Here is a 17,215-nt window from a genome sequence, read left to right on the forward strand (position 1 = left end):
TATATATATATATAAAGATTTAGAAGAGATTTATACTTTGCAAAAAGAGAATATTAAAATACATATTATAAAAATCGTTAATATACAAAAATTTGTTATAGATTGCCGACAAAAATCATTGTTTAACGTATGTTTCAAAACAGAGTTAGGGCTTTATCAATTTAGGATCGTTATTTTTCCTCAGTACCAACAATTGTCAGTATTACACAAGTTACAGTCAGTTATTGTCTATACCGAGACGAGCGATTATTCGTAAGATATTCATATGAGAACAAACATTGCGAAGATACGTAATTATGAATGTCGAAATCGTCTTAGAGATCCTCATTTTATGCTTCATATTCCAAATATATACTACAAGTTTTATAATGAATGAGAACATTATGGGATTGTGTAACAATGAATAAATGCGCAAACTAAGTGCATTCAACTAGTCATCTGCGCGGTGGTGATACAAAACTAAGTTTGGCGGATTTATAAGCGCGTAATAAACTTAGTAGCCTCAAATAAACTGTAATTTAATTTCAAATATCGATGATAGTAATTTACGCGACAATTTAATTTACACAATTCGCATTTATGATATATAGCAGATAATATTGCATGTCTATGTCTATATATAATCAACTCACAAATTTGGATTTTTTTGAATAATTCAGCGCACCAGAGTAAAAATTGTGATGTCAAGGTGCTAAAAACGAGAATGTTTTGCATAATTTTTTATATTGAAATTAATATTTTGTCCATTTCTAAATTTGTCGAGGCGATCGGCCGAATAACAAGACGCGACGATCTTTTTTCGTTCTCTTTTCAGGAGGTTTTGATTCCTGTACGGGTGACCATCACGCGTGCATTAATTTCTACATAAATTTTAACCTTGAATCGTAAAAAAATTCGGGGCCAAAATGTCAAGACCTGGAATGAAGTATCGATCGAGTTCGCGGCCCCACCTTGCTGTGGTATTTTACGGATTCCTGACATTTTGGACTGGCTTTGTGGTTGTATAGTCAAGTCAAACCAAAAAAATCTTGTTTACGAAAGTAGTTATTCGTCGTCATAATTAACAACTCTTGAAAACGAAGTGGGCAATAAACGTGTCGTCGCTATCTTTGGCAATTTCTTCTTTTTGCGTTCATTCGAGGACATTTTCGGCAATAATTAGCTTTTATCCTTGGAATTGAGAATTCTATAGAGAAGACTATTGTAATGGGATTAAATAATCAAGTTTCTAATAATAGACTTTGCAAAATTAGCGAAAGATAAATTTAAAATAAAACATTTATATAATATAATTGCAAATATATATATATCGCTTTGCGATATATACATATATGCGTGTGTGTCTTACAGTATTTCTAGAGAAATATTTTTTATTAAATTTAATTTTTTCAGCAATGTTTTCTCTCAATATATTGAAGAAAATAATTATGCATAAAGCAATAAATGATAAAGCCGCAATATTATTGAGCGGTTTCCTTTATCCTGTTTCCTTTCTCTCGCTGTTGTGTCATTTTCCATGATCTAGATTTTTTATTTAACCTAAATTACAAAATAGTTTCCCTATTTAAGTATGCGCGTTAGATTTTTATTTTTGTTAAAATGTGTAAACATTTAAATGATCAATATTTTATGTGAATATTATTATCTTAGATACGTATCTCATGCAAAAAAAGAAATAGAAAAAGATCTGTGTCAATATTTTTTGTTAATTACGCGTTAATATCCGTCGATGTTATCAAGTATTTTACAGTTATCGAGTTATGTATTCGCCTGCTCTGTACAAGGTTTTAATGCACCGTTCAGTCCGTCAAGCGGTACTTATGTTTTTCTGCTTCCACATTACACACACCTAGTTCGTATTACGTGTTAGACGTTAAAATATGGTCGCAAAATAGTAGCGCAGCTTTTTCAACCGTAAAAATGTAACGCGATCTGCAAGCACGATATACGAAACGTTTGGTTTTTTCGCGTTTCCATTTTGCCCGCAAATGGTCTTCAACGAAGCCGCCCGTGCTGGCTGCGATCGATCTCGGCGTTTGTAAAAAACGTGCCATTGCGAAAGCATACGTAATACACGTAGATTAAAAACTGATTATTAAAAGGCCACTTTTACGCCTGCGTTTCCGCTTTCGAACGGGCGTGTACGGCGGATTTTGCGCAAGACGTAGCGTAAAAGATGACGCAGAAACTTTCTGTTTATTCGTCTTAAGAGAACGGCGATTTATTAGATTTTTCAATACTCACCCCAAGATTCCGCCGGCCGCGGGGTTTCTGTAAAAATCGCATCTGTGCAACGGCCTTCTTGGATTGTCAACGTATCTCTGTCCTGCAGCCTGGCAGAGAGCGCGATACAGTTGGAATTGAAGGACGCCAGCCACGAAATTCCTGTAAAATATGAGAGAAAGCTAATTAGCTTATATCATGCCTCTTATGCGTATCTCGACATACTTAATAAGCGTCGAATCAGCCTTATATGAGAAGATATATTACAGTAGGGGTAATTTAAAAAAAAAAAAATAAAATGCATTCATAATGCACAAATTTAACGGTCATTTATTAAATCAATAAGTTTATCTTTTATTGTGCCTGATAGTTTATTTAATTAATTAATTTTAAAATACATAATTTTGAAATATTAACGGCTTGAATAATTTATCAACAAGATGAGAGAAAATATAGCAAAAGATTCATGAAAATATAAAAATCGTACAAACTTGATAACAATTGTGTAATTCATAAAATTATGAGTTAATATAAATCTATAAAATCTTAATCTATAAAATCTGTTTACATTATGTTATTTGTAAAGAATGAAATTATATTTAACAATTCAATTATGCATTTTTATTAAATTTGAGATTGGTCTAGATTTAAGACAGAACAATTATTTAATTTATTCATCCGAGTCACGTCTAAGATGCCAATTTTCGTGAATCTTGAAGAGCCATCTGCAAGGTTAGTGTTAACAGGGTCAGGGAGGTTACGAAGAATCTCGATCTCTATGGAATGAATAACATGACGGGAGATAGAATACTCTCGCCTTCTCCGCATAGAATAAAATTGCCGTCAGGTGGCTAAAAAGAGAGGACGCTCGGCAATACACAGGTAAGTATGTTGCCGTTTCACCGAGAGAGACTCTTCATCGGCAACGACCTTTACGTAATATCATCCAGACGATCCTCCCGGAGATCGCTGTTCGATATTACGATCGCCATTCCGACACTTCTACTTTCCATGATTGTAACGGTTGCCTCGCACGAACCTGTCGTTTGAAAATATATACGAAAGTGTCGTAACACACGCGTGACATCTGAAAATATATTGCGACTTGCGTAGCGTAGCAAGCATTAACCATGAAGTCATCGACGAAATTAATAAAATCCACGATTTCCCAGCTTAAATACGTTTCAGGAAGGAATTTAAAAGTACGCAAACCGTCTTGGATTCATTATCATAGCAGTTCTATAATCGGTTTTATAACCGATGTATAAATAGCTACAATAATTACAATATTTCTGATCATATAATAATTATTATTACACGTTAATTAATGAGTCTCGCATATCATTGCAAAATTATGAGCGAAGAGATTTCTGTAAGCAGCTGAATTCAAGATGCGGATAATCTGATGACGCACCGGAACATAAAATTCGGCATAAATTTTGTCACATTGCGAAATTCGGCGCAGTAAAATAACTATCTGATTTCGCAATTGCGAGTGTTTTTGCTGGCAAATATTATCGATTAACCTTTCTTGCTCACCTACATTTAACGAGTGGGCGAACGCATCCAAATGGCATCGCCGGAGAGTGAAACCAAGTCGTCATATTGGTATTCAAGGGGAAGTAATCGTATCGCGAGAAAACGATTGAATCAGGTTATACGGTTGAGTAGAGTCGAGGTGAGACCTTCGCCCTGAATGGCAGACATCGTGATAGCTTCGATTATTTTGATGTACTTTTTCAGTTACAGAGAGAAGACGGTAAAATCTCATTAAAATTGAAATAATAGCTCGTTATTAATATCGTGAAGCATGAACAAATATGATATAACAAGTTTAAACGCAAAAGTTTGATGAAAAATTAAAGTAGAAGATACAAACGCGACAGAAAATTTTTATATAAAAATTCTTATATAAACTTTTCATATAAATAAAGTCTTATATAAAAGTTATATTGTTTATATATTATTTATATTATTTTATATTATTAAATCTTGTAGTATAATATTTTACATATATCCTTTTAACCAATAAAATATATAAATTCTATTAATTTTTTTGCATTTTAGATACACAATTTGTTAATTCATTACATACATTGAGATTTTCTTTTATTAAAATTAATTTATAAACTTTTCTAACTATCAATTATCGATCACTTTTATGCTAAATTATTAAATATTTTCCAGAACACGAGAATTTTTAATTTTAGTTCGATTTATCCCTCAAAAGCCGATTCGTCATTGTTACATGAATCAACTATACACTCAAAAAAGTGGTATTGCAACCACAGCAAAAATTTTCTGGGTGCGCAAAATTAACTGAGGTACATAAATGATTAGCAAATACCGTGATATCACATATGTTTCGCATTTAATCAATCTAAGTGCCTGAGACAGAATTTATATCTGAACTGTTTGTGAAATTTAGAAAGAATGTTTTTCTGTGGTGCCTATCCATGTTAAGGCCAATCATACTTGTTATAAAGTTTGGCTGTGGTACACAGAAAAGATTAGCGGCAAGAAACAAATGAATATATAACCCTCACGTCTAACATATTTGTATAACGCGCTCAATCTATCTAGCTCTTTTAAACAATTTTTCTCAATTTTTCGATGCTGCAGTTATAATTGGCAGTTATATTTCTCACAAAGATTGTTCTAGCTGTAGTATCGAAACTCATATTTATCCAATGCAGTGATTAACATTTGGCAATGGGACCTAAATTTTCTAGAAGATATTATTAGAATATTGCTGCTATAAATTCTATATGTAACAGACAATATTCTAACAGATACAAAAAATAGCGATAAATTTTTGTTGTGACACCTAGAAATCTACCTATATCAGCAAGACATTTTTTTGAGTGTATCTTTCGATTAAAGTAATAATCTCTTTTTCTCTTCCTCTCTATTCCGCATTGCGAAACATATTAATGATATACTTTCGCCTATAAGAAACAAATTGTTAGTGCATGCTATAGATTTCTGCGAATACATTTCTTTGTCTAATATATATTTGCTAGGTAAAGTGATATAATACTACACGGCACCGTCGCGTAAGGTGATCACGTCCCATGTATAATGCGGCGGTAAACATCGACATACTTGGCCGCGTGCAAAGCGGAGGAGGCGAAGGAAAGCGCGGAACTTCACCGGCTCTAGAGCGGAATTGTGATGTGGGACCGCATGTCCCTCGAAAGGGAGCAATGCTACACCCACGAGATCGGCGGGAGATAAATTTTAGCGGCGTGTCTTGCGTTGTTTGTTATGTATGTGTGTATATATATGTATCTCCATTACGTGGCACAACAGGCGTTGGGCGAGGTGAGGACGAAAACGGAACGGTAATAGCGAAAGGGAGAGGATGGATGATGACGTTGATCGCGCGCGATTCGCGTGACCGTTGCAGTCGATTGCCACGAAAAATAACGTATTAAAGTGTCCGTAGCTGAAACATGTTACGTTGCGTCAGTACGATCGGCATACAACAGGTTTTTAGTAGGGAAAAACATTAGAAGATAAAAGGGATTTTACTTCTCGAATCTATCTAAGTTTCTTGCAATCATTTATCTATGTATAATCTAAAATCCTTATTTTTTTCATATTATCAAAGCGATTTTTTTGGCTTTTATTAACTCTACAATCAATTCTTGTAAGTATTTTTTATTTCGAGAAAATTATGAGTAATAACATACAACAAACTAGGATTATTCGGCATTTGAGAAATAATTTTTCACATATATTTAAAATCATGATTGGGATAATGAAACAAGGGAAGCTACGTTTCTGCTGTTCGGGAGGTGAAATGGAAAGCGGAAAATTTATAATTTAGAGACACGTAAAGAAGGTTGTCGACGTAATGCTGGAATGTGAATTATGCATTCTTGTAGGGGGACACATAATTGCAGGGAAAGGGTAGGAAATTAGTGTAATTTACTGACGGAGAAACTAGATTGGCATGTCAATGTTCTACCTAAGCGCATATATGCACATATGAGCGGCATATAATTTATTATAAATTGATATTAAAAAAAGAAGTTTTGTTAATGAAATCTAATAAAAATATTTAATTCTGTGTCATATCATTAACTGACTTTGTGCGTACAATGTGTACGCGCATATGTTAAAATATAAAATACCGTAAGACGTACAATCTTCGATTGCATTTCAACGATTGCAATCCACCCTAAATTTTCGCGACTTCCGTTTCAATAGCGAAATATTTCTATTTCGAGGAATCTACGGCACAAACGTAGTAAAAGTTTAAAATCCAACTCAAGCACACTTTAACTGCATCTGGAAACGGAGTAATGACGAACAATAAAGTTTACGAAATATCGTCAGAGCACGTTTGAGAGGGCACCAAAAATTGACAATATAACTTTCAACAATTTCGTAAAATTTTATTTAACTTGTACATTAATTTATAAGTCTCTCGCAAGGTTGGGGAACCGACACGCGCCAATAACACGGTGACAATCACCGTGAGTGATGTATGTCACACGTTTTGCCCGCACGACCACCGACGGTATCCGTATCGGCTGACAGATTTACCAGCAGGCGAATCTGTTCAATCCAAACTCTCGTGAAACATTACGTACGAAGAGGCGAATTTTTACGTACTGTCAATCTCTCTCTCTAAGTTCGTTCAAACTGGAAAGGCACGCGGATACGATCGATGTCTCGTCGGCGGCTTCCGATACTAACATAAGGGACGTTACGACGGCCAATCGGTATGTCCGTCGTTCCTCAGAGAAAGTATCATATAAAACTAAAGCAGTCGAGATACCTGCGAAGACATGTGAGAAAAAAAATCAGGCATCGCGAGCACAAGTATTTGACGAAGAAGGAAGGGAATGAGACCCGTCCGTTGAAGAAGGAGAGTTTGTTCTTCGCAACGCGCGTACATGCGTGCGTGCGTGCGCGTGTATGTATGTAGGGAAGTTAAAGAGGGGGAGTAAGGTGTCTGTCCCAAAGGGGAGTGGTGGTCGTTCAGACGGTAGGACCGTCATCGTCATAGTTGAACAAAGAGGTATAACGTGGGGGTACATGTCTTGGGGCCCCGGACCCGGCGGGCCCCGGGTGGCGAAGGCGAAAGTGTGCCGCGTATATAAGACCAGGAACCGACGGCAATCAGCATCCAGTTCACTCCTGGACGCACCCGGAACATCGCGACAGCAAAAATGAGAATCCTGGTACGTCTTCCGTCATAGTCGATTCGCTTGCAATATTTTTCGTCTTAGTGTCGCGTTGTCGGAAAGCGAGAAACGTCGGTGAAACGTGTATCGAGGAAGCTCAGATAGATAATAATATCTACGAGAAGTGAACGAGATTAATCGGGGGTGTGGATCGTTCGAGAGAGATTAAACGCGCGCATAGATTCGGCTCGTAAATCATGCATTAAAGAATTCCGCGAACAAATTGCACGCGGAGTGTATTTTTAAATAAACATTTCGCGTATTAATGTTGGACAATTACGCGACTTGAATAGTTTCACTTTATTGCAGAATAAACGATGGTCTTCATCTTTAATACGCTTTCTTGATCACATTTTAATTCTGAATTTTTGCTAAATTCTAAAGAATTTTTATTACATCGTGCGGTGATGTATATGTGTGTATTTAATCTTAAATTAGAATAAATTTTTTAAGCATAAAGAAAATTAATATATCTCGTTACAGATCTTTACGTATTGAATCGATATTAGAAATACGAGCGGTAGCAGTCGCGGACTTAAAATTTTTAATAAACTTTTTAATACATGCGCGTTCTTCGAAAGCTCGTTTTCCCTTAGATTGGATGTTTCGAATATTATATATATATGTAATAATGAATTGCAATCGATATATTACTCATGTTGAATGTAATGAAAGATAATATTGCGTATTTTCTAGATTTGCGTGGCAGTTGCCGCCCTCGTGGTTACGACAGTATTGTCGGAGGAGACCGCGAAAGTCGAGAAGTCAGTGGAAGCGAAGTCCGGAGGCGAGAAGAAGCAAGAGAAGCGCGGGCTATTAGGTCTTGGTTACGGTTACAGCTATGACGGTGGATACGATATTGGATCTGGTGGACATGTCGGCCTCGATCTGGGCGGTGCATACGGTGGATACGGCGGTGGATATATCGGCGGTCACGACCACGTAAAGACCGTGACCGTAGTGAAGAACGTCGCCGTGCCATACCCCGTGGAGAAACACGTGCCCTACCCGGTAGAGAAGCACGTGCCTTATCCAGTCAAAGTGCCCGTACCGCAACCGTACCCGGTTGAGAAGCACGTGCCTTATCCAGTCAAGGTCTTCGTGAAGGTGCCCGTTCACGTACCCCAGCCGTATCCAGTGGAAAAGAAGGTTCCCTATCCGGTTCACGTACCGGTCGATCGTCCTTACCCCGTCAAGGTTTTAGTACCGCAACCTTATCCCGTAGAGAAACACATTCATGTCCCAGTAAAAGTACCAGTACCGCAGCCCTATCCCGTCGAGAAACCAGTCCCAGTACCAGTGAAAGTTCCGGTCCACATACCTCAACCTTACCCGGTCGAGAAGCTCGTACCTTACCCAGTTAAAGTTCCAGTCGATCGTCCTGTTCACATACCCGTTCCCAAGCCCTACCCCGTGCATATCGAGAAGCACGTACCTTATCCAGTCGAGAAGCCGGTACCCTACCCCGTGAAGGTTCCAGTTGACAGGCCGTACCCCGTTCATGTCGAAAGGCCCGTGCCAGTTCCGGTTAAGGTGCCAGTACCGCAACCGTATCCAGTCGAGAAGCCAGTGCCTTACCCGGTCGAAAGACCTGTGCCGGTAGCAGTCAAGGTCCCGGTCGACAGGCCGTACCCCGTTCACGTCGAAAAGCCCGTGCCTTACCCGGTAGAGAAGCCCGTGCCTTACCCGGTTAAAGTGCCGGTAGCTGTGCCGGTGCACCACGAACATCACGGACACGAAAGCTATATCTCCGGTGGATACGGCGGTGGATACGAGGGTGGCGATGTAGGCTACGGTAGCTACGGTAGCTACGGTAGCTACGGTGGCTACGGTCACCACTAATATCACAATTCCCGGTTCGTTCTTTGTCGTCGTTGTATGAGAAACTCTCCACCGCGCGCGACGACGGATAACCGCGAGGATCTTGTCTTAGTATACGAAGAACCGATTCGAAACGTTGCCGTGCGACGCAGCGATATCCGCCACTTTGTACCTGGATCGGATCGGGGACAATCTCCGGTAGACGATCGCGTATCGGTCCATTGTACTCCGATTTCGATGATAATCGCAACGAAGGCGCGGCACGGCAACGTGTGCCAGGAAGAACGAATGACCAATAGGAATGTACTCGTCTTTAGCGATCTTTGCTCGAGAGCAGCTCGCTTGTCTTACTTTTATACCGATATTAGCAAAGTATGTATTTTTTTACAGAAAATGAAATAAATATTATTGTAAAGTAGTTATATATATGATTATGTGTATTATCTTCTGAATTATTTATCCTAATTCCCACATGTTTTCCTTTTTACAAGAAAGATTAGGAAAGATATTAAAGAAAAAAAAATTGACGAAAATGGACAGATCAAAATGTGCTCAACAATTGTTGAATTTATAATGACTTTCAAATGGAACAACGTTATGCGATAAAAACGTATTCTAATGCTGCAAGAGAGCATAGCATATAAAATAATATCATGTAGAGAAAATAATAAAATTACGTTTTAAATAATAAAATTATTACAATATTAGCAAGAAGCAACAATGGCAAATAAGCGTGAATTAATATATATTTTATATAAAAATATATTATATACTGTTATCACACATATACGCATGTATAAATAATATTAAATGAATAATATGTATGTTAAAATATATTGTGTTTTATATTACTAAAAATTAAAAAAATTTTTTTTTTTTGAATTTTTACAAACGGATCAGAAAAATGATATTAAAGAGAAGTTTGAGAGACTCTAATATTAACTCTGTTTAAATTATCTTAAGCTATATTTTTTTTATAACAATCTTATATTTGTTATTGATAACATTCTGACAATATGAAATTGCATGATAAATCGTCAACTTTGTTTTTGTCACCAACGCATTTTTGTCAAATCGATAACTTTGAATTTACATCATTATACTCTTTTACAAATCTATTTGAGTTTTGTAGATATTGTCGAAAATTATTTGGGAATAAATCCCTTGTAATCTATTTTAAAAAATATTGAATATTTCTCTTTATTCTCTCTCTCTCTCTCTCTCTCTCTCTCTCTAACGTCTGCAACGATAATATTTTATTAAAGATCTGTTCTTTTTTTAAATATATAATCGATTGTTTTATTAACAATATTTTTTCCAGATTATTTGCTTTTCTTCGCCCACCCCTCCCTTTCACTAAAAAATTCTTTATAATATTACCATTAAACTCTCTTACATACTCTGAATTATTGGCAACTAAAATGTGTGTATATTTATACACATATACTCTTACATACAAGAAACTAAAATCAAGTATTGATCTGTGCATCATGAAACTCTGAAATAAATGTATATATTGATGTAATATTCAATATACATATAATTAAACTTATTACTTTGACCTTCATTATCTTATGTTTACATTTCCTTAGGGAACATCAAAGTTTGTAATTTCCATAGTGGTGTTCTTTTCTTCGCAGGAAAGTTATGTGTGTATGTGTGTGTGTGTGTGTGTGACTTAATCCATACCAATTATATTAATTAAATTGATATAACGAAGCTAACAATAAGAAAATAACAGTTTCCAGTTAGCGTCGAACGAAAACTTATAGTATATCGGATAAAATAGGATATTATCTGCATACGTGTGTATGTAAATTTCCCCGATTTTAATTAACATCGAGATGCCATGACCTTTTGGATGAAATTTCCGTATTTTCTCAAAATTTCGAAATGTTACGAAGTATAAGATAAATGTGTATACGAATAAATAATAGATGAATAAAAAATTTATATTTGCCTTTACTTACTTATTGTCTTTATTTATATACATCTTATGTACTTGTATTTCATTATGAAAAATTTATGAAAGAAAGAGAGAGAGAAAGATTTTAATTTATATAAAATTTAAAATAGATTTTGATTTATATAGAATATATATATTGATTTATATAAAATTCATTTTAATTTATATAGAAATTTGAGAAAAAATTTTTGAGGCTTACAGATACAAAAGAAACAATGGTTCTCTTCATATCGTTATATCGATTTATGATAAACTACCGTGCATCGGGGATGCAATAAAGTGAAAAAAAAATCTGCGCGCAAGGTAATTGATCTTTTTGATCAACTTCCATTATTCCGGTCTTTGTGATTCAGTCTTAAAATGTTTTGTTGGGGGTTCCCTGATATCTGCAGAGGTAAAGTCGATGTGCATCCGCGACTAATTTCTTGCACGACCCACTTCGGCCGAAGCGGCTTTGCCACTTGACTCACGAACGGCGACTTACGTGCTCGTCCGGATCGCGGGAACGATTATGCAATCGTGCCATTAGCGCACGCGACGTCGAGGCTGAAAGTAAGAGTCTCCCCTTCGCCTCGCCAAGAAAGATCGTGCTGCCGTAAAGTCCACTTCCCCTTTCGTCCGTTTTCCACAGACCCGGAGCGGGTCTGTCCTTTCGCTTCTTTTATTTATCCCGCCGCACCTCTTCGCCTTGACTCGCGAAACTATTTCTTTTAAGACAATTACGCGGAACGAACACGATGTTTTGCATCCTTCATTAAAAAATATTGTACTATAAAGATCTTAAGATCACGAATATCAGAGCGTAACGTGGGAAGGCTGATAGTTGCTTAAATGTCAGATAGATGCTTTGACAGATTTTAAATTATTCAAGATTGAAAAATCTTGTTTTTTAGATAAATTATGGAACATCTTTCATTTTAATAGACATTTTAATTTGACATTTAATTAATAATAGAAAATTAGATTGCTAATCATTGTGAATACTATGATATTTAAGATTGAAGAAGATGATCAGATTTCGCATTTAATTATATTTAAATATTCAATGAGAAATTATGAAATCTAATTTATTAGTTTAAATTAAAAATTTTACTTTTTTAATACTAACGTTATATTAACGAAACCAATAATTTTTGTGATTGTTATCATCATGTTTATCCTTCGTGTGTTTAGTAATTTTGTTACAAAATGTTCTATCACCTAATTGCATTGGTGAGAGGATCTCAAGTCAGTTATTTGACATTTTCCTTTTTTTTAAACGAGTTGCCAATGCATATATTTACAGCATTAAATGATGCAATTAGAATAAAGAAAATTTATATATATGATTGAAATATAATATTGAACAGAGTTTCTTTATATATACTTAAGGGGATCCAAAAGCTCGTCTGTTTTACCGACCAAAAATTATTATTTTGCACATTGAAATCTTTTTTTTAGTTGAATAGAATAATAAATCCTTTTCCACGATTTAAGTGCACATCGAAACAAAGATGAGTTTTATATTAAGCAAATATTAATTATTATGGTCGGTAAAACAGACGAGCTTTTGGATCCCCTTAACGAATAAATATTTTTGTATAAATTATCAATTGTTAATTCAAACTTTTTGGGGATGTCTCTTATATTAATTGTCTTCGGAATCTATCTAAAAAGAAACGGCATTTCTCTCAATTATTTCCAAAGACAGTAACCGGTAAGCATAACCGGTAAAGTAGCTTGGTACTTTTATATTTGCTGCTATAATAAAGATGTTCTATTAAAGGATATTCTCTAAATGAAATAATTTTATTAAGTCACAAAATAAATATTATAATATTATCTTCGATTACCTTCTTTCCGAGCATTTTATGAAATCAAATCTTTTAAAATAAACTAACTTACAAATAAATTTCTTATGCAAAATAGTACAGAAAAATTAATGTCAAAAGATATAATATTTTTATTCCATTATTCTAATCCTAAGACATACATCATATATGTATTTTTATTAAAATTTGATTTCTTTATATCTGTACATTACTATCATCTGTTGATAGCTTAAATTATTGTGGTTCGTAAAATTCATCTGGGACATATACCGTGAGAGAAATACTCTCTATCTGCTGTAGTTACTGCAGATCGTTACTATTTAAGCAGCAATCTATCTTTAAAATTAATAGACATTAAATTGCATTGTGTGAACGCATGATAAGTGAAAGTAATGATGCAAACGTATCATGATCCACTTTGCCCTCTTGGTGATTATGCATTTGACATTTGCAGAGGGTGATTTATTGCAATTGCTATCGTGAATGATAATTTGTTGTAATTTTAAGCCTAGAATATAAAGTAGGACTATCAGAGAGCACAATTTGAAATACATCAACATGTTTTACTAGCAAAATAACACATCTTCCTTTAAATTAATAAATTTGAAGAAAGGCTGATTTTATGGAAAGCATGCGATATGTGTATTGGTATATATATTTTTAATATAATTATATTTTACAAATGAGATATGGGATTTTAATTTATTAATTTTTACTTATTAATTGTTATTATTGTATATTATTTTGCTCTTCTAAATAATGTATTATATTTTCACGATAATAGTTATATACATTTATGATCGGTCATCATACGTCATGGGATCGTGTTAGTGTCCTAGAATAAAGCAGACCGTGCAGCGACATAATTAAAAGATTAAATAACAGATATAATCTTCCAGAACAGTGTCGCTTCCTATTACTAAAACATGTCGTCTTTGCTATCTCATGTGCGCTAGAAAGTATATATCTAGCAATGTAGCGATCTCGAGAGAGTGAAGGTAAAACCTATATATTAAAGATGTAAGAAAGTTTATGAGCGTACAAAACACGTATTTCCCTCATTAATAAGAGGACACTAATAACGAAAACAAGTTTATGCACAAATTTTATTAGCATTAATCTACAGATATCGCGTTTATTAATAACGTTTGATTTACGGAGATCTTCTTCTCTCCTTTCTTGTAAATAAATTGCTGACTTGCTAATGATATTTATAAGCATAGGTCTGAATAAGTTTAAGAATTTAACCGTAGTATGTTAAATAACTATATAATTAAAGAAGTATATTGAAAGATATCGTATAATTATATAAGATTAATTTTTTAATTATCAAGTTATCACATGTTTGGAAAATTATTATTATTGTAGCATTTGCTGTATACTTTAAAAAGGATATTCTAAGCAGATGTTCCAATAAATTATGCGCAGAAAATGTACCATCTCCTCATGTTTATCGCTCAATAAATCTCCCATTTATGTCATAATCTAGATATCCGGAAGCGTGAAGCAGATTCAAAGCGCTCGCGCTTCCGCTCTCGACTTCCTCCTTCAACACGAGTATAACAAATTCTCGCAAATACTCATTTAGAAGGATCTTAATGCCGTCGTCACTACAAGAAATGTCGAACTATTTCTCGCATTACAATGTTAACAAGCCATTTACGAGCGCGGCTCTTTTTTCACATCACGTATTTTTCCCGGTCTATGCATCTTCGATAAAAGACTCGTGCTATCACATGATAAACTCTCTCCATATTTATCGATCTATCTTGAAAAGGCGCGAGCAATCTTTCGCGAGTAACGATGTGTGGTTTTTGCAGTTAATTACAGCCATGCGGTTGCTGCCGAGCGTTAAATATTTGACACGCAAACGCGTTGAAAAATGATAATGAAGATCGGTGATCCATGAACCATGATTAGGATCGCGTGCACATAGCGAAATTCATGCGAAACAAACGTGAAGCAATGCGAGCATTATTTTCTCCTTGTAATGGTGTTGGTAAATTTATCTTATATTTACTATCATATACGATCTCATTTCAGAATCCATTTCAAATGCAAATTTAAATGCCTCACAACATCATTATTTCTCCTTTATTATCTCTTCTGTGAAAACGTTTTGCACGATGATAATTTGTAATATCATCTTTGAATGAATCCATATAAGAGATCGTTTCAGATGATATGTCTACGTTTACTATAATCGGCTTAAATGGTTCAATATACAACTCAATAAAAAACGATCAATTAAAAAACAGTTTATATAACTTAGTATCAATATTATGTAAACTCCCCTTCATATCAGTCTTAGATATTAAAAATAACCTAGTTCATAATTATATAACTCGATATAGATGGAAACATTTATGTAATTTGAAATTAATCGATACACATTCACTCTGTGATAATAACGTTTACTATTTTGATTGATCACAAGTATAATTATGATTTTTGGAAAAATGTCGAGTGATCATTTTTTAGCGATTGCTGTAATTGGTCTTTCTATACAAGTTCTTGTATCGATGTGAAAAGTTTTTTGACACTTTTCACTTTCTGTTCACGACGTTATCTTGACAAAGCGGCGATGCATAGCAACAAATTCTAATTTATCGGATTTATGTTCCTTTCCAAGTGACTGCTTATGTTTCCGGCAGTAGACTTTGTCATGCGTTATGCGAGTAATACAGACTTTAGCGATAAAAATAGAAATGATTTAAAGATAAATAAAAAGTAATCGAGTTACTGTTATTAAATTTTCGGAAAATTGCTTCTATGACATTTAATCAAAAAAATAAATAAAATTTTTCCGTGAGTTTTATTTTTATATTTTATTTTTTTTTATTGATGTTTTTTTGAAATAATAGTTTTTATTCTGTTATTTTATGCAACAATGTCTACTATCGTTTCAAGATCATGGTCAAGAGAACCAATCCGAGAGAATATCAAGATTCCATAAAAGAAGTGAGCGGTTCTTGCTGTCGAAACAATAAATGTTACTACCTTTATAGGTAAATCTATTGGAACCAGCTCTTTCTAGTAGTTTTTCAAATTTTTGCTGTTCCAAAAAGGACAATTTCACTCGCGCGAGTAATAAGTAACAAAACGCGAAGGTGATTATCCCCTCTTGAAGAAATCATTGCGTGCATCTCTAGATCAGTAAGTACAACGTATCTGTGGCAACCATATATATAAGATGGTAAAAGTATACGACTGATCTATTTACTCTCAACTTGAGCAAGGTGCTTGAAGATTTTTCCCAAGAAATTGTTCTATTATCTCGTTCAGGATGAGACATGCGGTACGTTCTTATGCCGTTGGAAAGATTTAATAGTTTTTTGTGAATAAGTGTTGAAACTATGATATTGTGCAGATTTTTTTTTTTACATAGTGTTTGTGTCAAATTATTTTAAAAATAAAACAATAAGATTCTGTTAAAATGTGGTAGAAATTCTTTATCTGTGACATATATTAAAATAAGAGAATCTGTTATTTTATGAAATAGAGCATATATTAGAAGAAGAAGAGTAAATGGAAGTTTTTATTTTATATGTTATCAGATTTTTTATTTTAAAAATTTTATAGATAAAATATATAATGTAAATATTTTTAAGATTATATATTCTTAATTTTGTGTTTTTAAACTTGATACAATAATTTGACACAACACTATATATATATATATAAACATGTCATAGATTTATAAAATTATGTAGCTTTCGCTACTTGCAGGAACACGCGATGCTTTTATTATCACTCTTTGTGGCTATGGTGTCAACTTCTTCAATGTACGACAACTTTAATACATACGCATATAAGTACGATAATCTTCCTACAGCACAACAAAGGTATCAAATTATGCCTTTTCACATGAGGCACAATAGAGTCAATATTGCAAAAGGAAACATTCATATAAATAATATGAATGTACGCAAGACCAAACTAGATCAGTCAAAAGATAACGAATGTAAGTATTCTGATACGCTTCTAATAAAGTTAATGATGTAAGAGCTGACACATTCATTCATCTACATTGCATGCAATATCTTTTAGATGAGACATGACATTTAAAGACTTAAAATTCGATAAACATAAAGATAGCAAGCACAAAATGTTAAAAAAGTGGAGAAGTTGTAATGTGTAATAACATATTATTTTTATAATTATCTTGTAATTGTTTTTATTTGAATTTATTTATT

At 34.2% G+C, this 17,215-nt stretch overlaps 2 protein-coding genes across 2 annotated transcripts in view; one reads left to right on the forward strand and one right to left on the reverse strand.

The window, feature by feature from the left end:
* LOC115241911 (angiotensin-converting enzyme) overlaps positions 1 to 17,215 on the reverse strand; it is a 65,707-nt gene that overhangs the window by 11,476 nt on the left and 37,016 nt on the right. Inside the window, exon 11 of the mRNA XM_029817875.1 lies at positions 2,245 to 2,385. Within this exon, the coding sequence (XP_029673735.1) occupies positions 2,245 to 2,385 (141 nt within the window). The remainder of the gene's footprint in view (positions 1 to 2,244; positions 2,386 to 17,215) is intronic.
* LOC115241914 (proline-rich protein 4-like) lies at positions 7,314 to 9,660 on the forward strand. The gene is made up of 2 exons (XM_029817879.1): positions 7,314 to 7,418; positions 8,118 to 9,660. The coding sequence occupies exons 1-2, from the start codon at positions 7,407 to 7,409 to the stop codon at positions 9,261 to 9,263; spliced, it is 1,158 nt and encodes a 385-aa protein (XP_029673739.1). The 5' UTR covers positions 7,314 to 7,406; the 3' UTR covers positions 9,264 to 9,660.

Source organism: Formica exsecta, unplaced genomic scaffold, assembly GCF_003651465.1.
Source record: "Formica exsecta isolate Colony F162 unplaced genomic scaffold, ASM365146v1 scaffold54, whole genome shotgun sequence".
Classification (NCBI taxonomy): Eukaryota; Metazoa; Arthropoda; class Insecta; order Hymenoptera; family Formicidae; genus Formica; species Formica exsecta.